Below are 26,676 nucleotides of genomic sequence, written 5' to 3' on the forward strand. Positions count from 1 at the left end.
AATTAACGAACTTGTCTTTCTTCCCCCGGTTTTATATTGTTTTGCTGATGCTGGAACGTGGCGTAAAGGGCCGCCGGTAATGGACTGTTGGAGGTGAATCTGGTGCACGAAGAATCGAAGCAGAAGGTGCCAGTACGCATCATCGACAATAACGATAATACGTACGCGGTGGAGGTGATACCGCCGCTAGCGGGCACCTATTCGACGAATTTGCTGTACGGTGGCCTAAAGGTGCCGCTATCGCCGAAAGTCACAGTGTCGTCGCCCGTCGATGTGTCAAAGATAAAGGTGGACGGACTAGAGCCGAGTAAGTATTGTCCGCGTAAATCGATTCGATAAACCCATTTTGATGAACATTTGTTAGCCGCACCGTTGAACAGCCTGCAACAGTTCCGCGTAATTACGAATGGCATCGGGAAGGCAGACCTAGCCGTGACCATCACTAGCCCGTCAGGGAATCGTGTGAAGGCACACGTCATACCGACCGCCGAAGGTTTCCTGGTGAACTTTACCCCTACCCAGCTGGGCGAGTACTTGTTGAGTGTGAGTTTTGGTGGCACTCCCATTACGCCACAACCGTTCCGTTTGCAGTGTCTGGTCGGTTCGGATTCGCGAAAGGTGCAAGCCAGCGGTCCGGGGCTGGTGCGTGGAATCATCAACCGGCCGGCAGAGTTTATGATCGATACGCGCGGCGCTGGGCAGGGTGGGTTGGGCGTAACGGTCGAGGGTCCGTGCGAAGCGGCTATCAACTGTCGCGATAATGGGGACGGCACGTGCAACGTGGCCTACCTGCCGACGGAGATCGGTGACTATACGATCAACATCACGTTCAACGATGATCATATTGCCGGTTCGCCCTATCAGGCTATCATTGTGCCGGAACCGAATCTCAACAAGATACGCGTGTCCGGAATGGGCATACAGCCACACGGTATTATGCGCATGCAGTCGTCGGTTTGGCTTTCGTTGATCGCTGTTCGGCTAACCCCTTCTAATTTGTGTAGAATACAGGACAGAATATGCTGCTTAGCTCAAAACGTTTGCTGTTGTTTGGTTTCATGTTTGCTGGTTGTTTCTCCCATTGATACAATTACTTATATTACCTTCATCCCATTGTGTTTGTGTGTGTGTGTGTTTCGAGTGTTTCGTGCTATTGACGCGCTTCCCAATACGATCACTGTTCTAATTCAGCTCTCATTGCATACTTTTAGGCGTCGTCATGAATGCTCCCACCGATTTCCTGGTCGATATGAGCAAGGTCGGTGATGACGTAGACCGGTCCAAGCTGTCGTGCAATATCTTTGATCCGCGGGGCAATGAGATACCGAGCAAACTGGTACCGAGTGACTCAGCCGACGACGTATTCCGCATCATGTACACCCCTTTCGAGGCGGGTCGGCACACAATCGAGCTGCTGTACGATAACGTTCCCGTGCCAGGCTCGCCATTCGTCGTGAACGTTAAGTCCGGTTGTGATCCAACTCGCTGCCGTGCGTACGGTCCGGGACTGGAAGGGGCACTTACCGACAAACTGGCCACCTTCACGGTAGAAACACGTGGAGCCGGTGCTGGTGGGCTTTCACTAGCGATTGAGGGTCCGTCTGAAGCCAAAATGAGCTGCACCGATAATCGGGACGGATCGTGCGACGTTGAGTACATGCCTACGGAACCGGGCGAGTACGATGTGACGATTCGGTTCGCCGACAAGCACATCCCCGGATCACCGTTCAGAGTGGTCGTAAACGAATCCACCCGCCCAGAGAAGGTAAAGGTGTACGGTCCGGGCATCGAACATGGTCAGGTGTACGAAGGCTTGCCGGCACAGTTCTTCATCGACTGTGGTGAAGCTGGACCGGGAAAAATCGGCGTTACGCTTAGCTCGTCGGAAGGCAAACCAATCACCGCTCAGGTGCAGGATAAGGGTGACGGTGTGTACGGTGTAACATACGTTGCGCCTAAGGAAGGATCCGTCATTACGGCGAACGTACGTTTCGCGGACCAGCACGTAAGCTGCAGTCCGTTCGTAATGACCGTTGCGCCGGCCCCGAACGATGTGCCGGTAAAAGTGTACGGCGAGGCGACGACAAAGAAAGCTTTGCCCGCGTCCTTGCCTGCCAAGTTCCAGATCGATGCCCCGAAGGCCAAAGCCAAAGAGGACATCAACGTCAGTATCAAGGGACCGGATGGGAAGCCGCTGGTGCCAAAAATGGAACAGGAAGCGGACGGTACCTATGCAGTGTCGTTCGTGCCGGACGAATGCGGTCCATACAACGTCAGTATTAAGTGCGGTGGAAAAGACGTGCTCGGTTCGCCCTTCCTACTGCAGGCCATACCTACAGGCGAGGTAAGATTGTGTCATTGCAAAAACCTATTTAAATTTCGTATTCGCCTTCGTCTATAATTGTATTATCCCTACAAACAGGCTGATAAGTGCAAAATGGTGCAATCCGTGCCAGTCAACCAAGAGTACGGCAAAAAGAACCACTTTGCCGTGGACGCTAGGGAAGCGGGAACAGGCGCAGTTACGTGCAAAATTGTTTCTCACTCTGAAGCGAGGTTAGTTGAATGTTCGATTTGCGGGCTAATTATTTAAAAAGCATGCTTTAACGCGGAACTAAGGTCGATTTTCTCATTTTTTCCATATTTTCCCTTTCCAGTGACGTGGACATCGACATTATCGAGAAGGACGGGTTCTTCGATATTTTCTATGTGCTGAAGGATCCCGGAGACTACGATCTGGACATTAAGTTTGGCGGCCAAAACATCCCGAATGGAACGTTCACGATCAAGGTAGATTGAGCCAACCCTTATTTACCATACCATTCTTTATGTTCCTCCATCTCTTTATTTAAGGCATCTGCCGTAATCACAACGATACAAATGATTTCTAGTCATATTTATTGAACCATTGCGTATGGTTCGCTGTGTGGTTTTTGGGATTTTTAAAGTTTTGGGAATGATTTTCTTCGCGTTATAATTGTGAGAAAGATGTCGTTTCTCACACACAAAAAAAAAACATTTACGTGTGGTTCTACATTGTTTGATGAAACAGAAAAGTGTGCAGAGTGTAAAAGTCATGTGGAAACAAATCATTTTTTCATTGTGTGTTCATGGACAAGCCTTTGGTTGTGCTTTTGTTTACAACTGGTGCAGAGCTCATTACTTTTGTCTGTTCAATAGTGCAACACAAACATTTACATACATGGTCCCGAGTCTGCTTCTATCATACCGCTGTAAGACCAAACATGGGATCTTGTTTGCGAAAACTTCTACAGCTGTTTGTTCTACGTGTTTAAAATTGTGTGGATATAAATAAATCAAAATTTAAAACAGAAATTGAATGGTACAGTCGCAACACACAAACAGATACACCTTTCCTCATTGTTTCTCTAGTGGAGTACAACAGTTTTGGCCACGCTGTCATCTGCACACGTGAATAGCACCGAACTGGAAAGAAACATTTCACTGCAGCATTAGTGCTTTGCTTTGCTAGCTTTTGCTTCCGCACTACCGCTGCACTTTAGCATAGCAAGATAACGTTGGGCAACACATATTATGACAAACTTTGTTCCTATTGCGCACATTTAGCAAAGAAGGGAAATAATCATTCGTCCATCATATCGCGCATGAGAGACGAACTGCGGTCCGAATGTATGCCAGCGCATAGCTTCCCATCCGTGGAATTTCACTTTCGCCCAGCACGACGCTGTGCTGCGACAACGATTTCCAACGCCATGTGACACTCTGTTTCGTCAAGCATCACGCTACTCACGCTTTGATTCTCCCACCATTTGCGTCGCTAATGCTAACAATTTGGCTTGCGGAGCGATCGCCGGTCGTTCGTGATCCGCGTGCGTCAAGCAGAAATATCCTCACAGAATGAAAATAAATCATGAAATGTATAATTTTTTACACATATATCCCTCCAATATCATGCACCATCCGACCGACCGCCCGCATCAGCTTTCCGGCCGGCTCGACAGGCCAGCTACCAGTTGGTGTGCCATTCTTCTACAAATTCGCATCTCCTGCTACTGTTGCCAGCAGCCAGCCAGCCAGCCGGCTTCCCTAGGTTGAGTGTCAAAAATAGCATTTCTTTCGCGTGGAACTGTCCGCATCTTGCAACCTCTAAGCCGCCAACTTGTCGTATCAGACGGCCGACAAGTGGCAAGTGTCTCTTTCCATTGATGTTGCATCCGCTTGAGAGTGGAACGACTGCTTGAAGCTTTGCCCTGTAAGCACCAACTTCGCTTATTTAACTGGGTGCAGTTTGATTACAAGCTGTGTAGTCCGCTTGAACGATTGCTGTACAAACAAAGCGCACAAAATGTGTGTCAAATTTCGAAAAACTCGTTTCAAATTTTGTACTAACAACGCATGGCCCTAAACTGCTAGCTTCCTTGCCGCATCCATCCCCGTTGTAACACTCAACAAGGAAACGTGAAGTGTTTGTTTGTTTGCCTTTCTGTCCAACCCATGTGGCGGTCGCAATTCATTCTGACGCTGTCCGTCGAAAACAAGAATCACCACCACCACCCAAATATTTCTCTAAATGATCGTCTTCCGTTAACGGAGTGGCGTCATTTTATCAAAAGAATGATGGCCCAACACTCTTTGTGCATCCTGAGCTGACTGTCAAAATCATCTTGAATTCCCATTCGATTTCGGTAGATAAGTTTACACTCGTCCGCGCACGCACCTTTTTGCACGAACGCTTCTCTGTTTCATGAAACGACGGTGAACCCGCCCTGCTCGGTCGCATGTTGCCACTATGTTGCCGCCGTAATGCTGCTAGATTTGTGAGGTGTATAGAGAATATTAATATACATTTGGCTAATCATAAACGAATGCGCTGCACGCTAATACTCTGCAGTTTGGCTCACGCAAACGGCGCCACTTGCTAGGAAAGAAAATGATGATCGACATCCGTTTGTTGATCGCGATCCTCTATCTCTAGCCTTGCAATTATTCAGCATTATACGGCAAAATGGCACGAGCAGGTGAGTTGCTTTGCATTCATGGTTGAGAAACTTGAAGGGTAAATAGTAGTGGTTCATTTTTTAACTGGGTAACAACGCCTGACAATCGCGCATGACTCAAAGACGAACCTGTTATGCGATCAAATTCCCCATCTAGTGGCCACACCAATCCAAAAAGGATCGTTTTCCCGGGTTTTGAAACAAAAGATCAAAATGAATCAAAAAGATTAGTACATCAACATTTTAGCCAACATTTATGTACGAAATGGGCTGATAAATTGATGTGCGCGAGACCTGTCTGTACCGTGGGCATAAATCTTTATGGCTTTTGTTTGCTATGCGGTGTGGTGTAAAAACCGCACATCAACGACGTCGCTCGGCTTTTAAAGCGAACAATTAAGCTGACAAGACGAATTTTATCTGGTCCTTTCTAACGGCGAAATGGGGTTTCTAACTGTCGCACGTTTCCACGGTTCATATTGTACAACATAATTTTCGGTGCACAAGTTAATCCTTACCACCAGATGGCACCGACTGCGGGGTTACCGAAGGCGCGGTATACGGTGCCACGATCGTGTAACGACTTCATACGTATCACGCAAATATTGCGACAATTAGTGCAGAGTGCCTGTTTGTTGGGCGTGCTGCCACCAGACGGGAACGAAAATGTGCCGACTATGCTTCGCCTCTCGTAATTAATGTACTGCTGGGCGTGGACTTCCTTAAGGCGATATTGGGGGGCGCGGGAATGGTCCGAATCTCGGGGGGAACGATTTTAGTAAAGTTGTCGGTGTGTCAAAAAGGAGCAGGTTCTACTACAGCGCAGCCACTAAGCGGTCCATTGACCGTAAAGGTTTTTTATTCGAGCAATCGTTAAACGTTTGCTGCGTGCTGCCGGACTTAATCCTACTCAATTTGTTTACGTTAGTTTGCCCACGTCATGTGTGTGTTTGATTTGGCGATAATGTTAATCATTCTCTGTGGATGGCTTGTAGACAAGCGCTTACAGCTGAACAATTAGTACGTGCCTTTGCTGCGTTTGCCACCAACTTTTGAAATAAATTGCCTTTGATGCACTGTAACACATGCACCGAATAGTAGCGGTAACGAAATTGTTGTGTTGAAAAGAATTTTAATCCAATGGTTCACAACAATTTTCGTATTTCAAACACCAGGCGTCTCCATCGGTGAATGTTGTTGTAGAGAAGGCCGGTGAAATTTGAACGCTCGTTTATTGATTTAACTGTAAGCACACATAGCCGCCTGGCCTGGGAAAACAGTGTTGATTTTCCAGTGCCGAGTTGGTTTTGTTTTTCTTATTGCACATGCAAAACAGTCAATACTGTTTTTTCAAGCTATATCGATTTACACAAACAACGCCTAGCTAGTGTTAGGAATTCTGCTTCAGAACGCCAAAAATGTTCGAAATTGTTATTATGAATTTTTGTGTAACAAATTTCCTCCTGAGTATGTAACAAGAGTTGGAATGTGGAGTTGGTAATGGAATTCCCGGATTCCCGTTGCACAGTAAAGTATTGGTCTATAGGAGCAAACCCGCAGCATTACTCAATAGTAGTAATTTTGGCCACACTTGACCACTATTCACCGCTCTCAAATAAACCCGAACAAAACTCGTTTGTCCGGTCGGAAAGGCTACAAAGTTTATTATTCTACATGCGCTTACACCTCTCGCGAACTTCCCTTGAATATTCGGTTCAAGGTTTCGCATACCAGCAAAATCGTTTTGCAAAAGCTGATGCCTTTTTCTTTAAATTTAATTGAATGACCTAGTAACGGTTTGGCGAGAACCCGCACACATACACCCCTTGCCGACGAGAATTCGCTTAGAGCGATCTCGCCGACTAATGCCACAGTGTTTCCACCAAGTACCTCCACACACTCTAGGGAACTGAAATCATACCCGATTTCCATGCAATTGAACCTCCGTGTCGCTATGAAACACGGACCCTTACACATCGACACACGACCGCGGCTTTCCATCCACCGTGACGATCTCCGATTGCGTCTGATCGCTACGGGGCACGCGCTCTCCGGTAGCAATGCTTGAGAGACCAGCAGCAGCGACTTGTAGGTCGGTGGGCGTAAAGAGTAGGATTTGGTGGGTGTATGTGTATCGGGAAAAAGCGTGGAAAAAGGTGTCCCCTTAACCGGCAACCCGAACATATCCGAAGCACCCAACTAACATTAAACGAACGAACGTACGTACGTACGAACGACCGAACGAACGAACGACCGTGTGTCGTGCTTCGTACGGGACGTTTATTTTTCCACCCTTACGACTGGTCACGATCGCCGACCGGCTCGGCGGGCAACTATTTCGACCGCATGTAAATTTCCCCGCGGGTAGGTCCGCCCCTCCCCCTCCACCCACTTCGCTTTTTTCCACCGCGTCCGTCCCCTGCCAAACAATAGCGATCAGCAGCACCGTCCAGCAGGCGTGTTGTTGTTGCGAAGATACGGCGCTCTTGATCGGAGCTACAGCATCGACCACACTTCTGTTTGGACGCTTCAGAGGAAAAGTCACACAGCCAGGAACGGTACGGTACGCACGGGTTTCTTCGAAGCCTCTTGTGGTGTAGGAATTTCGCGTGCTAGTTCTTATCGTGACTGATAGCGTGTTAGTGAGCGTGTTGGTGTGTGTATTTTCGTTGATTTTTCAATTGTGGTCTAAGAGAGTTGCAGAAGGTGTGAGATTGTCCCAGACCAACGTGGACACCGCTTATAAAACATTTTCCGGAATTGTGCGATCGTGTGCTGTAAGGTGATATTAACATTTGGTAAATGAATTTTTGTTCTTTTTAAGTTAGTTTCGTAGACGATCACTTTTATAGAAGGTATATGGCGGAGATGTATTCTTTTAATGTATAATCGTAAAAGTCTTAAGTTTGGAAAGTGCTGTTTGATGAATTCCTTGCTCATTTCTGTTCCGAGGTGAGAGTTATTCTCTCGGACATTTTATAAGAAACTTTTATTACCATTTCATTGCTTGATCCAATCAAATTTCATCTTATGGCGAAGTAAAAGATCGTTGGTGAAACTTGTAAAACGACCAAAAACCAAACATAACGTCCATTCGACATCCGCCAGCACACACAGCAAACGTCCTACAGCTGCGACTGCTTTTCTGCTTTTCTTTCTGGTGGTTCACTTTTGCTACCTGAGCGTGCCCGCATAGCCGGGTTCCTCCAGCAAAGTGAGTGAAATTGCAAACATGGTCCAATTTAGCCGTCGGTCACGTTTGGGATCCTCCGGTTTTAGACGACGATGAAAAACGAACCGTTACGAATGGACATTTCTTTTCCGCCTCAAACGAACCGAATGGATTGAAGAAATTTCGAGACCGTGAAGCCGCTGCTGTTCCTGCGGGGAATGCTTTTACATTTGACGTGACGAGTAACATCGAGCAACAGCGGACAGGATAAGGGTGGTTTGCATTTGGCTTTGGGTTTGGAATTTTATCATTTCAAAAAATTCCTTTAGCGATGGACGGACGCAGCGAAATCGTAAAAGTAAATCCAACGTGTCATTTGAAAAGCACTACATTTCGTCATTTTTGTAACAATTTATTTTTAAATATTTTACCCGATCGTACATTTTTACGATCGGTATCGCAAAGTAAGTTCAGGTTATGATCGATAGTTTTTCGCGATCTTCAAAATTTCTTGCATGAACAAATCTACTCTCTGTCACAGTTTGTATTACAGTTTGGGTTCTATTTTTACATCGAAAAATGATATTAATGGAGCATGGTAGGGTTAACAAACTTATCAAAATTTATTGTGTATTAATGTTCCGGGATTTGATTATGTCTCAAAAATCATGTGAGTTAAAAGATTAAATCTTAATATATTTTAAATTGTTATCGCGATTAACTTAGCCCCAAAGCAATAGCTCAAGGACATTTTGTATGGGTGCTGAGTAACCACGTCATGCAAACCAAGAGGCTTTATAAATGAACATACGATTTGTTTCCTCTGCTTAAAAACATGCTTGGACACGAATTCTCAATAGTAAAATCACACATAAATCTTCTTAGATGAAAGACTGAAGGTATTTGTCAGCAATTTGCTCGTCGTCTTATCCCTCACGGCGCTCTTCTGCGCGAACTTCAGCAACTTCTTGAAGACGCCTCCCAGTCTTACGAAACATTGCTGTGGACGTGCTTCATCCCGGCTCTATGAATAATTAATCGCAACTCGGCACGGTATGCTTGCTTAATTGCTTGCTTGCTTGCCGTTCTCCCCGTCTGCCGTGCCGTTGTGCTCCGAATCTAAAGCCTGCTGCCGATTCCGATTGTCCCATTCTTGGCCTTCCATCCGTCGAACGCAGTAAATGAGCTATCACCCAACGGTGCCATTTTGTTTCACACTGTTGCTCTGTTGAAGATCGGGAAAACAAAAAACAAAATCCGTTGATGAACGAACGCTCGCACGGCGATGCTTAGATTCTATCGTGAAACAGCACCGACAGACCTCTGCCTAGCGCCTAGAGCAGAGCACCGGGAACTACGATCGGAGCAACGCGCTGTTTTTCATCATACGACCGGCGCTCGCACAGGTGGCCACATTTGGGGCCAGCAAATTTTGCGCATTTTGCCAGGGTGTCAATGAGCGAAGAAAATTCTGGCATGTGGATCGCATGTCCTTGCAAATTGTTTGCACTGTTGCACGAGCTGCCAGTGTGTAGCATAGGCACGATGTTTACGGAATGATAACTGGCTGTTAGTTGATCGAGCGCACTTGGACATTGCCTAGCGAGGTTTTTTTTCATAGAATTTCAACTCTAATTTGGCAAACAATCTGCTCAAGGTAACGTCCTGGCTGAGAAAATATGCTTTTCTTATTGGGATTGTAATTAGAAACGTTCTTACCGTTTGCGCTTTTGTTGTGAACTGTGCTACGACTTTATTAATAAACAGACGTAAAAATCCATGAAAACATCTCGTACTAATTACGAATCACGACTACGCTTCTATCGCGAGACGGACGAGCAAGAAATGCTGTCACGGAATCGGTTTCTGTCCATCGCTAAGGACGCATCTTCGTCCGTCGTGATCGCTTCAACGACTGTCTCGTGCGGAGGCGTTTAGTCTCACGTATGGAAGGAATGGGGCAACCGAATCACATTAATTTTATGCCACAGATCCAACGATTGCGTTGGGGCGGCGGGCCCAGTTCGTTAGCCCGTCGAGCACAAGGGACCATGCGTGCGTGAAGAGATTTAGAATCCACCGGTCTTGATGCGACGCCATGTCCGCGGCCTACAAACTTGTTTTGCCGGAGAAAAATAGAATTTCGATCTAAATATAACAAAAATATAATGCGTTCCATTCTCCGCGCCATAAGAATGAATATAATAGCTGTTGCGACAACAGCGTCGAAGCGCTTTGCTTGACAAACGAATATGGCCGGAATATTGCGGCAGTGTTTATGATCCTGCTGATTGATGTAAGGAGATGAGCTTGCTCAAAGGAATTTGATGTCAACAGTCACACTGATTTACTGTGACGTACTATTATTTTTGTTTACGACAGATTGCTTTAATTTAAAAAAATTTAATTTTAAACATTTTTGCTTGGTTCTCCAAGGAACCGGATAACGTTCTTGGGTTTCGCTGGAATCGTGGAAAACGCGCCGGACGCTTATCACGTAAGCCATCGACGCGAGGGATTGCCTGTGACCTTGACCTAGTTCTTTGGAGGACGCTCCGAACAGGTGGCATCCATCGAGAAGCGCCACTGTACGAAATGCCACCGAAATGGAGCCAATTAAATTAATTACATTGTTCGTGCAAACTTCCCTGAACCGTCCTATGTACCGCTACATACAATTAGTAACGCACAATTTACCGCTGTGCTGTGCAGCGCTGCAAGCGGTGCAGCATTACCCAAAATCACTGCAGCTTGCCTACCTTTAGGCGGTTTTCTTACACGCAGAAAACCGTTGCTTTGAAGCTTGTGTGCTCGATTTCGTCGCCACACCGTGGTCAAAGCATGGTGTCTTTTTTGCTTCTGAGGGCCTTCCGTGGCCAGTAAACCAAACTCTCGATGGCAACGTGTGGGCGAGATTCAGCATTTTATTTTTTGGATGAGAAAAATTCGTTGCCCGTTATTCATCGCTTCTGGGGGGTTCTTAAATTAGCCCAGTTGGCCGGGCCTGCTGTACAGAGCAAGAAGACGATCGGGGACATCTGTGCCACCCGTAACAAGCGGGCCAAAGTGCGAGCATAGTCGAGCTGTAGCGCGCGTCGTGCACTTTTCTCCAACTCTCCAACACCGTGCGGTGGAGAATGTGTCCCGCCGCGATCCGGCTGACCCCGGTGTGACACCTGTCTCCGATACGTCTTATTAATATGTGCCGAGTATGCGCGCCCGGCAGCGTGAACGTATATGCACGCAAACCGATGGCGACTAGCGCAGCACCACTAGCGCACTGCCTTTGAAATCGGTTTTCGTTGTTAATCGTGCTGTTCAACAGCGCGTTATTTCAAAGCTAATCCATCCGAACCGGCGGGTGGACGACGGAAGGACGGACGAGTGTGCGCGGGGTGACAGATTTCTTCGACGGCCAGGAAAAACGGAAATGGAGGAGCCGTTGTGGGCGACGTGCCAAAGCAGTGTGTTCCGTTCGCCGCCGTTTGTATGCCAGGCTCGCGTGTCTGCACACGCCTAGCACCGGTCCTTCGGGCCGAGGTGGTTGCGTGGAACCAGCAGCGCACCTAAAATATAGAACGACAGATGCTAAGCACTTCCCTGGACCGTATCCCCCGTATAGGAGGACTGTGTCAATGTAGCGAGCAAGCAGCGGCTTGCATTCGGAAGAAATGACCCCATTTGCGTGTATGTTCTTGTATTACAATTTCCGTCTTTGGCTTTCTCTTTTCCCACTCTCCACGTTTCGGCAGGCAGTTGACAACGTCGAGGAACAGGTTGCAAAAAGTGCCACCAACAGTTCCAGCAAGACTACTTCCTCGGCTATTTCCGAAAACCACAGCTACCAGCACCAGGAGTCTTACATCGAGCAGGTTTCATCCGTTTCCAAATCCAAGCAATACATCCAACAGACCGCCAGTGAGGAGTTCCTTGTAAGTCATCAGCCACAGATTACGGTGCTGTCTGTCAGGGTGGCAAGGGGTGTTAGATCACTAATTAAATGTCTTGTCTTTTCGGCAGGTCCGGGAGCGATTAGTGAACGGCAAACACGACAGCGTGTCCACGCTCAACAGCGTGCAGCAATTGTCCACCAGCACTACCAGCAGCAGCAGTGCAACCAACGGCAACGGTACAACCGAGCACGATAACCATCTGAACGGTACAGCTCAATCGGCGAACCGCTTCCACGTCTTCAAGCTCGATCGTCTTAACATCCCGCAGACCGGCGGACCCGTCACAGGTAGGTGGATGATAATGGAGTAGCTCATCACCTTTCGACAAGCATTTGAAACGATCTCATATCACCAACGCTACTGTAGCGTGTAGGGTGGTCCACCTTACTACAGCATCATTTGTCGTGCCTTTACGATGTCGTCAATGTCGTCAGTCTATCAGTGGTTATTTATTTACAATCCCGTCAATATGCGATATGAGACGAGTTAACGCCACGTCAATCACACCGTGACACATCGACTTGGTTTCGTTTCAATGGTGACCGGATGCCAGGGTACGGTACGGTACGGTCGTGTGACACATTGTAAACCTGGCCACTTAATGACGCTGTGGGGAGAAAGATACGCTTGGCACCGTGCTATAAACCGATCCTGTCGATCATTCATCTAAACGCTCGAACCCTCGACAACGGGGTAGTGTCCGAAAAGAAAAGGGCACGAAGCGACACAGATGGTGCCGATCACAGGAGCACGTGCCGCGGTCGGTCTTCTCGGTGCGCATGTGACGCGTTCCGATCCACCCGGACGGAAGGTGCCCGTCGTCTTGCACACATTGAAAAACGATGCGGGACTGTAAGGAATTTAAATGGTTTCCTTCGCATGCAACAGGAATCCCACGTTGGTGAGTTAGGTCTTGATCTTTATTTCCCCTCGGTTCTGATGAGTGTGCGAAAGATTTATGCACCCTTTGATTGACGGCTAGCAAGGAATGGTGAATGTTGTAATTCATGGGGATAGCTTGTTTTGCCTGTTTCGTTCCTGTTTCAAAAACTCCAACCACTTGCATATAATTACACTTTAATTGTTGGATTGTATGTGTGCTTGCAGCAGAGGATTTTTCATGAACAAATTTGCTGATCTCTGCTCATTTTCGCAAACAGTCATGGTTTTAACCTGCTACCACATCTCAGACAATTCTAAGGAATCAAACATGACGGGATGATCAGATACCCGATAGTCTTTCGACCATTATTTATGATATAACAAAGTCGAAACAACACGATCCAACAAACAACAGTGTGCATGCCAACATACTAATGGGAACACTCATCAAAATCCATGCGGTGGCAAATGTGTCGCTTGGCCCAGCAGGAGGCGTCATGTGCTCTCAGCGAATCCGAGAGTTCCGGTCAAAACCGCTCCGAAAACAAACATGTTACATTCCATTACCAGGAACGAGATTCATCTGTGCAGACGGACGGACGTTACTTTTACCACCCACGGCACTCGTATCTTTATGATTGTTCGTTCCTTTAAGTAAACAACACACGGCCAGGAACATCAATTCGCATAACTGTCGCCATTTGTCGTGGCGGCCGAGCTCACGCTCGCGCCAGAGGAGTGGATTATACGCCGACGAGCAGGAAACAGCGACCAGAGTCATCATTGGCGCTATGATATCGTCGTTTCGGGTGGCGAGGATCATCAGATCCCTCGCCACAGCCAGCGCTAGGAACACAATTTATATTTCACACACACACAAACGCGCGCGCGCACTCACGCACTCACACACACACACCCACATACACACACAATACGACTGGTTCTGGTTGTGCTCTACTTGTAATGGACTATGCAAAAACTGACCACGTTTTGCACCAAGGTTGCGGACGACGGATACACAGATGCCGCGTCTGATCACAAATCTGTTCAGGGACCGTTCGGCACCGGGAATGATATAGCCGATAAAGGTCGCTCAAGTCTATCGGTTCACATCCGCTCCAGCGCAACATGGGAGCAGATTATTTATCTAACCGCCAACTGGTCTTCTCGTTCCGGTCGTGCTATACTACATCAAAGATTTTTATCTAGATTTGAAGGAAAAAAAAACAACGGTTACCCCGATTCGGAAGATAATACCGCAACCGGCACACCAATGTGCACGACGGCAATGCTTTAATCGTGCCAGTTGGATCATCGCTTCCGTTCCGGTTTTATTTGCCCACCGAAGCGACATTCCGTAGAGCGCTAGTGATATGAAGTGAACGATTGCTTATTTGCTTTCGATTCATCGGGGAAAAACGGGAATCAGACACGTATGGGTTAACATTTTGGCTACTCAAATAGTCCGTCTACCGAAAGCTATTTAATTCGCCTTGGTATCATCGGACTTTGCTAAGATAGCATTTTAACTCTCTGTACTTGAATGTGACTAAACAGCTCACTGAGGATTTAATGAATTTCAACCTCTGTACACGGACGTTGTGCTGCAAGGTTGTTTCGATAGCCCTCTATCCAAGTTCGTCCGATTGCAGCAGGTGTGCGAGTCTCGAAGTTTGCCATGCGATGGACAGTAGCATTACGGGGAGGATTTTTTGTTGTCACAGTCTCTACTCTAAGGATACTGTGACACATCCACGATCTTCTATTCCACCCCTTCCAAACGGCCAACTATTAAACGGAAAAGTGGGAGAATGCCATCTCTCTCTCCCTCCCTCTCTGAAACACCAACAAAAAAAAACGGAAATCGCAAACGATAGAAAGTACCGCAAGTCAATCGGCACCCGTTAGTCGTAGAAGTGTATCAAGACGGGCAAAAAGGCTCAGGGGCGAAAGGTAGCAGCGGCGGTGTAACGGAAGCATGACCGGGGATTTATCACGAGTTGGGGACACTGTCGTTTCGGAACGGTCGACGATCGTACCGACGCCGGCGGAGATATAAATATCCGCTCCGGATACAGTCCAGCAGTGTTTTCGGTGGCCGTTTGGTGAGTGTTGCCTGGGGCTATAAAAGTTCGTCTGCAGCTGCCACGAAAAGAGTTAGCACTGTTTTCGGTGGCAAGCGGCAAGGCCCACGGACCGAACGGTCCGACCCAGCAGCATATCAACGAGCCAATCTTCATTCGCCTGCTCGGGCACAATACCAACCCGCACCAGACGGTCCACAAACGCACGGTAGGTAGAGCGCGCTGATGATGCTCGGGACATTTCTCGAATCGCAGAAATTATGAAACGCACTGATGGCAGATGATGGAAGATCGTAGAAGATTGTCATGGATGAGGTGAAATGAATGTGGAAACCGGCATGTTTTGCCCGTCATGCTCGATTGTGCTGATACATTTTCTCACCGCGCGCGAATCCGCGCGGTGAGCTTTGGTCCGTGTTGCCGAGGTTCGGTCCCTACAGTTTGAGGTGATTAAAATTTTCCGATCACTCTCTAACTAATCGAGTTACTTCATTCTTTCCTACCACGGAAAAGGTGTTTTTTATTACTTCAGAAAGCCATAGAGAATGACAATCAGCAATGCTATTAAATCACACTGAATGCCTCATTCATCATGAAACGAAAAAGATTAGTCCGGTTATAAACTACCTTTGTTTTTGCTTCGTATCCCATGCAATCCTGGCAAATACAAGACAAAAATAACGCCGAATGATAACCGCGCGTCTTGTTGTCCGCTGAAAGAGAAAACCTATTAAATCATCTCACTTTATTATTACACTCGCTCGATCCACTAGTTAAACAGCTGTGCGAAGGAAACCCAGCCGTAACATTCCATTTTCACTTCGTAAAACACTTTGCGATAATCCAACCCGAATCGTATTGCCGAGATAAATAACGTCTGTAATATGGGTATCGTAATGAAAGGAAAAGTACGATGCGTGTCGTATAAAAGTATCGAAAGGAATCATACAAAAAATGACCTTGAATCATTCGGACCGTCCATTTATTAAGCAACCGTATTCACCGTTCGAGGCAGTCACACTCGAACCGGCCCGGCCCAGGCAGGTAACGTTAATGGAGACGCCTGGCCGCTGTCAGAGCAGTTGATTATTCCGTTCGTATCGTTCGCTTGGTCTGTCACCAACGATGGATACCGCCGTGATGCATCGAGACAGCTGTGAAGGTCATTGGTTCGGTAATAAATCATCGTTGCTGGTGCCGGTGCGCCCCAAAATGAATGGGCCATCGCACAATATTTTGTATGTTAATTTAAATTTCACCAACATTGTTTTTCAATACCCTTGTCGTTGGTTAACTAAACTGATTGGAATGACGCATAAAACATGTAATTCTTCTGGAACATCTAGTTTAAATGGTCTGTATAGTCGTTAAATTAAAGTTTTTACTTATTTATTATATTCCAAAACAAGTGCATTGCACTCGGCCATATTGTACATGTTGGTGTTACAAGACGAACGTGCTATATGCCTTGCCCGAAGAAGCTATTATTAGCCGCCCAAGTGTAGCTTGTCGTCCTTCTATCAACGTGGGTACGTGTGACTTTTATAATTCTGCGTTCGTCCTAGGTGGTGCCTATTGATGTTTAGTACATGATCCAATATGTTTGCAGCTTATTCATGGGATGCATCTGTCCGCTTGCCGTGACGTGACAGAGGATATGTGTTTCGTTCTTGCCTCGCCACGCCATCGCTCCTTCGAGTTCAATCATCTCAACGGTAGCAATGAATCGGTCAAATGAGCGTGAAAATCACCACCACAACCAGATGGGTGGGAAGGACATATTATTGTTTGCTTTTGTTCATGTGCATAGTTGTAAAGCTACTTTCAAAAATAATTTTCAAATAATAATTACATTTCCATTGTTATCAACACGAAAGATGGCGCAAAGATGGTATCATTTTTGAGCGTTTAATTAAAATGCACACACGGTCCAATCCGGTCCAATTTTAGCGTAGCTGACGTCAACAAATTGCACAAAATCACCCACCCACTGCAACTCGATGTAATGTTGATAAAGATGTTACTTAAACGAATTAGTGCTCACTCCACCAAAGTATGCATCTGTCCTGCGTGACAGAAGATAGCTCTCTCCATCATCATCCTCCTCCTGCTCCTCCTTCGATCACTATCGCAGAGATCTGGCCAACCCAACCTGCGATCCCTTTAACGCCGCTACATTTATTATCGCACCGGTTGTTGACCACCGAACCACGAACCCCGCGTTTCGAATGACGTTCACCGTCGTGAATGACGTGTGGTGTGGGTTTGGGTTGCAACGCCGATCTCGACGCCACGCAACGGGACAAACGGAAAATGTTAATTAAATCACCAGCAAATAGTATTTTAATTAAACCTGCTAATTTGTGCCGACCGCCAGCGTTGGGACCTGGTGCATCCCTTTCTGATTGCCTGTTTTATTACTTTATTCCTGCTTTTTGCTGGAAAGCAACCGGCTGTCGCCATCGTCGTTTGCATTTATTTATGCCGCCCTGCTGGGCAGCGGGAACAAAAAACCATGCTACGTTCGTGTGGATGAGATGGACGGATGGAAATGTACGTGAGATGGGAAGAACAACATCAAAGTGCGATGTTAAATACCTTGACTGAAGTTTCTCAGTATTTTTTTAAATGGGCACGTTCATAATGACTGCATTTAAATTGAAAATTGTGTTGTAGCAAATTCTGTTAATACCTCCAAGACAAATGTTCTCTTTATAATTGATGCACCTTTCGTTCATATGCAGGGGTTCGAATCATTTATTGAAATAGTTTAATCACTCGGGGGAATGTTTCAAATAAATAATGTATTAGTGCAAACCCGTTGTGGAACCTTGCAATCATACAATGAAATTAAGCAAAATTCTTCTACTTCTTTAGCACAACATCCTCGGTACTTTTCGTTCCACAGCTAAGTGCATAGTTCCATTATATGATTGCAAAGCTCCACAGCAGACCAACAATATTCCACTATTCGTGTGAAACATTCCCTTGAGTGATTCAACAATTTCACTGTATGGATCGAAAAAATGCTAGACTGTGGGCAGGATAAATTCCATTATATGATTGCAAAGTTCTACAACGTGTCTGCAGTACTCCAAGATCGATTTTGAAATATTCTCCTGAGTGATTCAACAATTCCATTCTATCGATCAAACCCCTGGAAAGGCAGATTCTGACGGAAGGCAAATTCTCAGGCACATTTCATGGCTTCTCGATATTTTGGATGAGTATGAATTATTAAACTCGACCCATTCGTGCCAGTTAGTAGAATGATGATTTCAGCATACATACAATTTCTCGTATCGCTGTGTTTGTGGCCACATTTTAAACGTTCACCTCTATCTCCGGTCGCATTCTTTCGGAAGTTCTCACTCACTCTCTGCCCAGAACGATGGCAGCCTTAAACACTTCCCTCCGGGCAGAAATGATTGAGCAGCGGTAGTAGTGGGTTTTGAAGGTATGGCACCGAAGGGTGTCCATGCTGCTGTGTCGGGGAACGGTGGATTGCGCAGTTGTCACCCGTTTCATCGGCTCCAAAAATATACCGTCAACCACTGGCGTGCGCGGTGACGGCATGATCGTGATCAACCGTCGGAACCGCCGTTTCAACCGGTGCGCCTGTGAGGTCCATATAAACGAATGACTTGCTGCTGCTACACTGTGTGAGCTGTGCTGTGTAGCAGCACACCCGTGCGAAGAATCGTACGTTCTTGGACAGCGCACGCACCCGTCTTGTTATAAAAATGCATAAATTTATGATCCACCGAGTTCACGAGCTAATACGAGCACTGGATGGGAGCAAATCCGCACCCGATCGCGGCAAGATGTAAGTGGTGAAATGAACCAAAAACACACACACACTCAATATTTTCCCCACTCACGAACGAGGCCTACCATTTGAAGAATGTCGAAGTTTCCGTCGAAGAAGAAAAAAGCAACCGGACTGACACGCAACAGGCGCCAACGGGCACATTTTTGCTCGCTCGCTGAATGTGTTAAGGAAAGGCACACGTAAAATATCGCTTGAGTCAACACACGACGGAAGCGCACCATGCTCCACGGATTGTGGACGAATGTTCGATTTACGATTGAAAGAACCAGCGCTACAAAAGTTGACAAATTTGTTACACGTGCCACTGGACACGTGGCTACCTTTGAACTGTCCACCAGTAAGTCGGTGAATCATTTGCCCCTTACCTGCCGACGACCGGTGGCCGATCGACGGTGTGAAACATAAAATTGCAACACATTACTGCTGTTGCATCACGATCGTTGCCAAAAACTGTCAACCAAGCGCTCGAACGTTTCCACGATCCTTCGATTCGACTCGCTTTTCTTGTTGCTTCCTTCCGCGATTTCCGATCGATGGCGTCATTGAGCGAGGGAGGAAGTGATCGAGTGAATGGGTAGCAGCACCACCGCCACGGAAGAATCTTTAGACGCTATATTCCGGTGTTGAAATAGATACCCCGGTCCAGTGTGTCGGACGCTCGTTGTCACGTACACTTACTTAAACCAACGTCGTCCGTAGTCTCTCGGAGAGCTAATAATGTAATGTCCGGTCCGGCTGGTTCGCTTCATGGAAATTTCGAATCGTGTTTCTGCAGGGTTGGTGACAAAATTTGCACGATCATTATGAACGGGCTGGGTATGGTCACTCTTTTCAATCGGCCATCATTCTAGGCACTTGCTTCTCCGGAAACACATCGAGTTTGAGCAAAATCTTGAGCATCTACAGGCGCTATATGAAGCACAGTCTTTACGTCGGTGAGAGTCGGTTCGTCCGTTCCGATGGCGCGCAAGATGGAAAAGTTAATGTTTTGTGTTAGTGCCATCGTCGTTTCTGCCAGCACCCGAATTCAACGATCATCATCCGCGGTCGATCCCGCCCGTCGTCGCGGTCCTATCTATCCGCGCTTGTCTATCATTCTTTCTTGGTTGCTCTCACTTTCTTCTTCCCGCCACGTTTATGTGCACTCGGCCTTCTCATTTTTATAATACCTCCAAAAATTGTGTTTCCTCACGTCCTGTGCGGTGGACCCGATCTGCTGTCACTGCTGCCTGTGTGTAGGAGAAGTTTTACACACTTTTCTTCTATCCCCCCCCCATACGCTTTTCCATCGATTTGCTCTATCGCGTGGGGGAAGGAGGACGACACGGTGGAGGCCCGGTCACGGTTGGGGGCGGAATTTGGAAAAAGAGCAAATCATAGCCGATTGCGCTCAAAAATACCGAATCCGCTCACACGAACCACCGGTCGGTCCGGTTTCGGTGCTCGCGCTCCTCTGGAAGCTGAAGACGGCTCGGGGATATATATGCTGCAATGCTTCAGAATCTCGTGTCCGGCCACCCGTTTATCAGTTGACGTTCAGTATTCAGCTCAGAAGCACGCTTTCGGCGGAAGGCTCAGGTTGCTCTCTTCTTTTTTTTTAATTCGGCGAATGCTACACACTCCTTGCCCGACCGTCGTCGTCGATCGAACCGTATTTAGTAATCATCCCGCGCATCATCAGTCACCAGCATTCGAGCTTGAGTGAGTGCGTGTACAAATCTGTGTCCCAACCGACCCACCTACCCTTCCGGCCTCCTCCTTCCAGCACCGCTCCCCGGTTGTGTCTTTGTGTGTGAGTGCGGATTTTGGTGATTATTAGCAGAGCAAGGTGCGTGACATCCTTGATGATGGCAAAGTGGATGTTTAAGATCTTTAAGCATTACGATCGCGGAAATTCGCTCGTGATTCGTTTGTGAGTGAATTCAATGCGAGGAGAAATTAGTGCAAGTTTTTTGTGTGAATGTGAATGAGAAAGCAAACCGGAAGTGTTACCAAACTCCTCGCCATTTTATCCTCCTAAATCTTGAATCTTTCCTTGTACGCAATAATCGATCGAGATGTGTACGAGTGACCCACCAAGGAAAGCTACTTTTCTGGGACATTTCCTGACAGAATACCTGTGATCGTTTGCTCGTGGTAGCTATAGAAACTCGCATTAGTGGCATGTGTTTTACCTTTTTCAAATCGCAACCAAGTGTCCACGGATCCGCTCACTGTTTGAAGCCAAGTGCCCTGAAGATCGTTTTCCTTGTACCACCAACTAGTCCGATCATGCTGCCAGGATACTGTATCGCCGTGTGGTTGCAGCTGTTCGTTTTAGTTACGCTGCACACTGTCCAAGTTACATAACTGAAAGCAAACTGGTTCAAAGCAACTCCTCGCTAGTGGCGTTAAATGCTAAGCCTGGCTCTAAGAGGGCTCTCTTGGGAGTAGGGCTAGCAAAAAAAAAGTATTCGACCATTGCTAATACATTTGCGATTTATTTTAGCTTTATTTGCGAAAAATCGTAGACATGTTGTCCCCTAAAACGATACTTTAAGAACGTTGTGCACAATTTGTTTTTCCATTTAAAATTTCGCATTCAATTCGGTTCGGGCTTTCTGATGAATCAGAGTCGTAAAAAAAGCGACAGCTGCTCCGCACTCCACATGAGATCGATCGCCTGCGATTCACCCGTTCACCATTCCCAGCTCACAATGTATAGTTCTCCTTCTTACACACATACACCCACAGACACACACACACACACACACACACACAAATATCAAACTGATACACGTACGTGAAATCAGAGGGTCGATGCGTTCTCAACGTTACAGCATCCTGGACGCATCCTGGCGATTGTCGGTGGCACAATTAAACTGTCTCAACTGTCTCATTCGTTTACCTTACTTCTGTTCTGGATCTATCCCCCGTGCTAAATCCTGGTAGCGGAAAGTGGAAAATGAACGTATCCTTTTAGCCTAGCCTAGTTAGTGATCAGTAAAAAGCCTGGATCGGGTTATACAGCGTACGGCTCGCCGCGCGGTCACAGCAAGCACGCAATTGCACAGAAATTGCCGAGTATCCTTCTGCCGTACGAGCAGCGCCCAAAGTACCCCGCCGCGGTTTGCTTGTTAAGACACACACGCACCCCTCTTAACGCCCCTCCGTCGTCCCTTGCGCGCGGCACTCAGTCCCGATCAGACCCCGCGGCCAATAGCAATCATGTGGAGTGACGACGAGGAGCAGGGTTCCGAACCGGTTGAGGCGACATGGGAAGAGCACAGTCAGTTCTATCGAAGCTTTTCGCGCTTCATGTCCGTGTCCGAGCACGATCGGCGCGAGATGGTGCGGGTGTTCTTCATCGAGCAGGACGTGCCGGTGTTGGAATCCCCGGACATCGACTTCGTCCCAACGAACATGCTGAGCGGATTCTTTCTCCAAACGCATAAAGGTAACGCAGCTGGTGGAAGGCGTTCGACTAGCAGGCCGGGAGCGTAACGCACATTATCAATTTACTATGCTTTTCTGGGTACACACACAACACACATTTACAACATTATTTTGATAAAACGCTGATTAAGTCCGGTTGAATCCTATCCTTAACATTCCATCGATTGCGCTTTAGAGCACAATATTTAAAGACAAACAAAATCGCCCTGGATCTTAAGCTGTACTCAACCAAGGAACGATCACCCGAAGGAACAGTTTCCCCACAGTTTCCCACCGCTTAATGATCGGCCATTCCTCGGGCGAGGAAATTTATGGCAATTGCCGGTGTGGCCGATGGGAATTCCTCTTGATCGACGATTAAATTTCATTTGGGCAATAAAACACACTCTGCAACGACTCATTCGACGTCGATGGGGCACGCGATCCAACCCAACCAACCAGCCTGCCAGTTGTGTGGCGAGTGCCAAGCTCGGTTGCAACAATTTGTAGCGTGGCAGGCGCGTGCCTTGCCCCAAAAGCAACACAACCTCACACACTTACGGTTGAAGTAGCAAATGTCAACACTTGCTTGCTGCTGGCACTCGAGAGCTCCGGCACTGGGTGTCTTAGCTGGGCCGTGGTGAGAAATTAAGCGACTTGTTGACTTTCGAAGTGGGCAGCACTTGAAAGTAATCCCTCAAAACGTGCCGGCACTCATCAATGAACACACAGACACGTTTGCCTTGCCGGTCGCTTACCGCCCTGAGAAGGGGAAATCGAAAAAAACGCCTGTTTATCGTTTTCTACAATTTCTCAGCACTTAAGCGTTGCGGGAAGCGGTAGCCAAGCGATAGACTTTCAGTCTCACTAGTCATTTCATGCGTTGCTAGACGCGCGCGCGGACGAACGACGATGGGATGGGCTAGGCTGGGTTGTTGTAAGGCAGAACTACAGCTGTGTCCGTCGATTGGCACACACACACACATTAGGTACTAAAATAAACAACACTTGTACGGTGTTTAATGCTTTTCCTAGGGCTTGTGGATAGCTAATGAGCTAGCTAGTGGGGTTAGATAGCAGCTAAAGAATGCGTAACGAACACGCCACAAGCGGGGGAAAATCCAACGGAAGAACTTTAATGCCTTCTTTCTGATTTCTTCCACTACTGTAATGCTTTAGCTATACAGAATAAATCTTTTAGTCTATTTGTTTTGCTCTGATGTTCCAAAAACCTCATCTCTACATGTTTTCGTCAAGCTTATTTTTCAAACTGCGTTGTTTCGCAACGCTCCACAACCGTTCGTTCTGCCTAACACGACTAGCGACGCATAATTTATGGGAAGCTTTTACACACAGAATATTACCACCCTTCTTTCCTTCGCGGGGAAATGTTGGTGGCGCTTCACACTGATTCGGCCCCATCGCACATACTTAATGATCCAAACGGAGGACAGATGATGGAAGGCCTCGCATCGGTGTACCGTGTGACCTTTCGAGCAGTTGAAATAATAAATTTTACTTTCCGTCAGGCAGCGAGGAAGTTCTCCGTTTTACATATTAATACCTGGCTGACTAGAAGCGCATTCGTAGCTCCTAGTATTTCTAGCATTTCTTTTAAAAGCAGACGAGATGTTTTAGATGAATCGCTTATTAAACGCAACTATCATACAAAAAATGTGAAAACCCATGGCAAAGCGGACGCCCAGTACTTTGTACATAAGCAAGTAAATCGAACGGTTATCAGTCAACAACTCCAAGAGTTGAATATTGAACTAAAGAATACTGCTATTTGTGCTTCGAAATTTTATTTGAAAATTAATTTGAGGCGTAATTTTAGTCCCTTTTTTTACACGTCCAATACGTCGAATTTAAACTTCCCAAGAGAACGCCGCCATTTCCCCCTCCCAAACGCGGAAAAAATATGGTACGACCGATCGAACATTAATCCGATCAAAATTAAACAGGCCAATAAAACCTCATCAGAAGCGCAAAAACCAGCGTAAACAACTGGCGGCGTGTTTACTCGCTTCGCTTCATCTTTATACAATCGGCTTATGATTGCTGACGGAAACGCAAACGCTGAGCCGGGGTGCTCTGGGGTGCTCTGGGGTGCAGTAGCAACAGGTGGAGTGCTCTGCATTTAAATAGAATGTACATAAATGCGCCATACCCACCCGCGCATTCGTGGCCGGTTTCACACGAGCTCGAGCATCAAGTTATGCTGTCACCGTTGTTTGCACCAACGACGAGGACACACAATGCAGTACAGAGCGGTCCGAGCGCCATCTTGCTGCTCCATAAATCTTCACGGACGGACAACCACACCACCCACCCGCGACCCATCCAAACACGGATAATCCGTGTTCGCGGAACAACAATTCTTCCGATTGTTTCCGACATGGTGGAACAACACGACCAGCAGCTCTACTACAAAGCTCCGGTGGTGGGTCAGACCGTTTCCGGGGCTGAGTTGATGATTCGGGGACAGACGGCCGCAAAACCTGCTCGACCCACGGATGCGTCACGCCGGACAGCAGCAGCGACGATGAGCAAACGAACTTCGAACAAATAAACAAACACCCCTGGCAAGCAAAACAATGATCGCAAGTGTGTATGTGGCCATGCCGTGGGGCCGGTCTGCGCGCGCTGGATAGAATATTGTTTTGCCGTCCTCCATAATTCTTTGGCCGGCGATCAGCGACCGTTGATTTTACGCTAATGCAATTAAACGAACCGAACCTGACGGATGGATGGATGAAAAATTCGGATAAAAATTGGAAATGCCAAGAGCGCCGGAGGTGGTGAAAATTTCTAACCAAAGTCTTTTTCCTCCTTTTTTCGGTCGGCGTGAAATGGAAAATTGGAAGAAAAAAAAACACACAAAAATAAACTATGATCGAGGAGATCACCAACTTGCAACGAAGTGATGCGTGCGCCGTGTGTGTCTGTGTGTGTGTGTTTTACAATTTTTTTTTTCATCCTGTTAGTCACCCGATCGACAGTTCACTCTGGAGGACCGGACCAAGGGTGGTGCAAAACGTACGAAGGCCAGGCCAATTTTGTCGTTCAGCTTCATTCTTCTATACCGGGCTAACCGGGCCGAGAGGATCGGGTATGGTGCACACAAGCTGAGGGTGTGTGTGTGTGTGTGTGTGTGCACACGCACAACCTGCCCAGATGATGGTACCAGGGAGGGTCCAACATTTCTTTAGATCCATCCAAATAAATTGTGCCAAAAAAACAACAGGTGTACCCAATATGTATCCCAATGTTCGGTTCCGCCCGCCCCTTATGGTCGTTTGGCTGTTGGATTGGAAGAAAAAGAGAGAGCGCGTGAAAGTCCAAGAACGAACGAGAATGCGTCCGATCCGATCCGATGGGGGGGGCAGATGACGTCGTCGGATCTGCGACTAAGCGCGAAGGAATTTTTATAAAAATACCCCTGGAATGGATCACACTTTTGAAAACGTTCATTATGAGATGTGATGGCTGGCGATGAAGATGATGATCGTGGCGCTGATGGTGATGATGAGGATGCTGATCGCCTTGAAAACAGGGGAGCATACGGTTGTGTAACTTGTTGTTGTTTCCTAAGCCCTCCCAACACACCACACACTGGTGGTGCTGGTGATTGTGGCGACATCCTTTTGATACGCGTAGGATGATAAATGTTCCGGCAGCGGTAATCGTCAACGCTTCTGTTCTGTTTCCTCTTCTTCTTGAGACCATACGACATTAGGATGATCTATCTGAAGAATCGGTTGGATGGTGTTTCTTTCGTGCATATGTAGTTTTTTTTCCTTTTAATTGGAGTTCAACATTCCTTTAGTGCTTGCTTGCTGCGACTTACTTAGCGGCGCTCTGGTGCATATTTTTGGATTCCTATTGCTGGTCGGAACGTTATTACTTCAGCTCACATAGAAAATGCTGATGAAACCATTTCTTCGAAAGCATTACGAGGAACGACGATGTTATCCAATGTTAGCCAATCCACTCGAGGGTCGTATCGAGGATCATGTGTAGGGTTGATTCCAAGAAACTAGACTAGTGTCTTTGCTAATTAGTAAGTAGTGAACACTAGCCATGGAGTTAGTTAGTTTCTTGGGGTTATCGAGGACTCAAAAACCCGAGTTGTTGGTCTTTGCCAGTGCCATTCGCAGTACATTACCAGACTACAGATGTTTCCAATGAACCTTCAGTTTGTTCAGTTCTTTATCGTGGGTGATCAAATTGGATCAGTTCATCAAGCCTATCTTTGAAAGCAAAAAATCAGAACCTACCCGATCAAGCAAAGAGTGAACGGACAGATCACATGAACAACCTACCCGTTTCGTGTTCAGAGCGCAAAATGCATGTCCTG

At 47.0% G+C, this 26,676-nt stretch overlaps 1 protein-coding gene across 17 annotated transcripts in view; it reads left to right on the plus strand.

Moving 5' to 3' along the window:
- The window catches only part of LOC118507881 (filamin-A), a 55,911-nt gene that overhangs the window by 24,358 nt on the left and 4,877 nt on the right, over nt 1-26,676 (plus strand). For 8 of the 17 annotated variants that reach the window (XM_036047092.1, XM_036047097.1, XM_036047096.1 and 5 more), the window contains 7 exons: nt 69-307; nt 365-931; nt 1,212-2,344; nt 2,423-2,556; nt 2,658-2,790; nt 11,904-12,083; nt 12,172-12,391. In XM_036047092.1, the coding sequence (XP_035902985.1) occupies nt 69-307; nt 365-931; nt 1,212-2,344; nt 2,423-2,556; nt 2,658-2,790; nt 11,904-12,083; nt 12,172-12,391 (2,606 nt within the window). The other 9 variants (XM_036047101.1, XM_036047102.1, XM_036047107.1 and 6 more) reach the window with 8 other exon arrangements.

The sequence above is a fragment of the Anopheles stephensi genome, chromosome 2 (genome assembly GCF_013141755.1).
Source record: "Anopheles stephensi strain Indian chromosome 2, UCI_ANSTEP_V1.0, whole genome shotgun sequence".
Taxonomy (NCBI): Eukaryota; Metazoa; Arthropoda; class Insecta; order Diptera; family Culicidae; genus Anopheles; species Anopheles stephensi.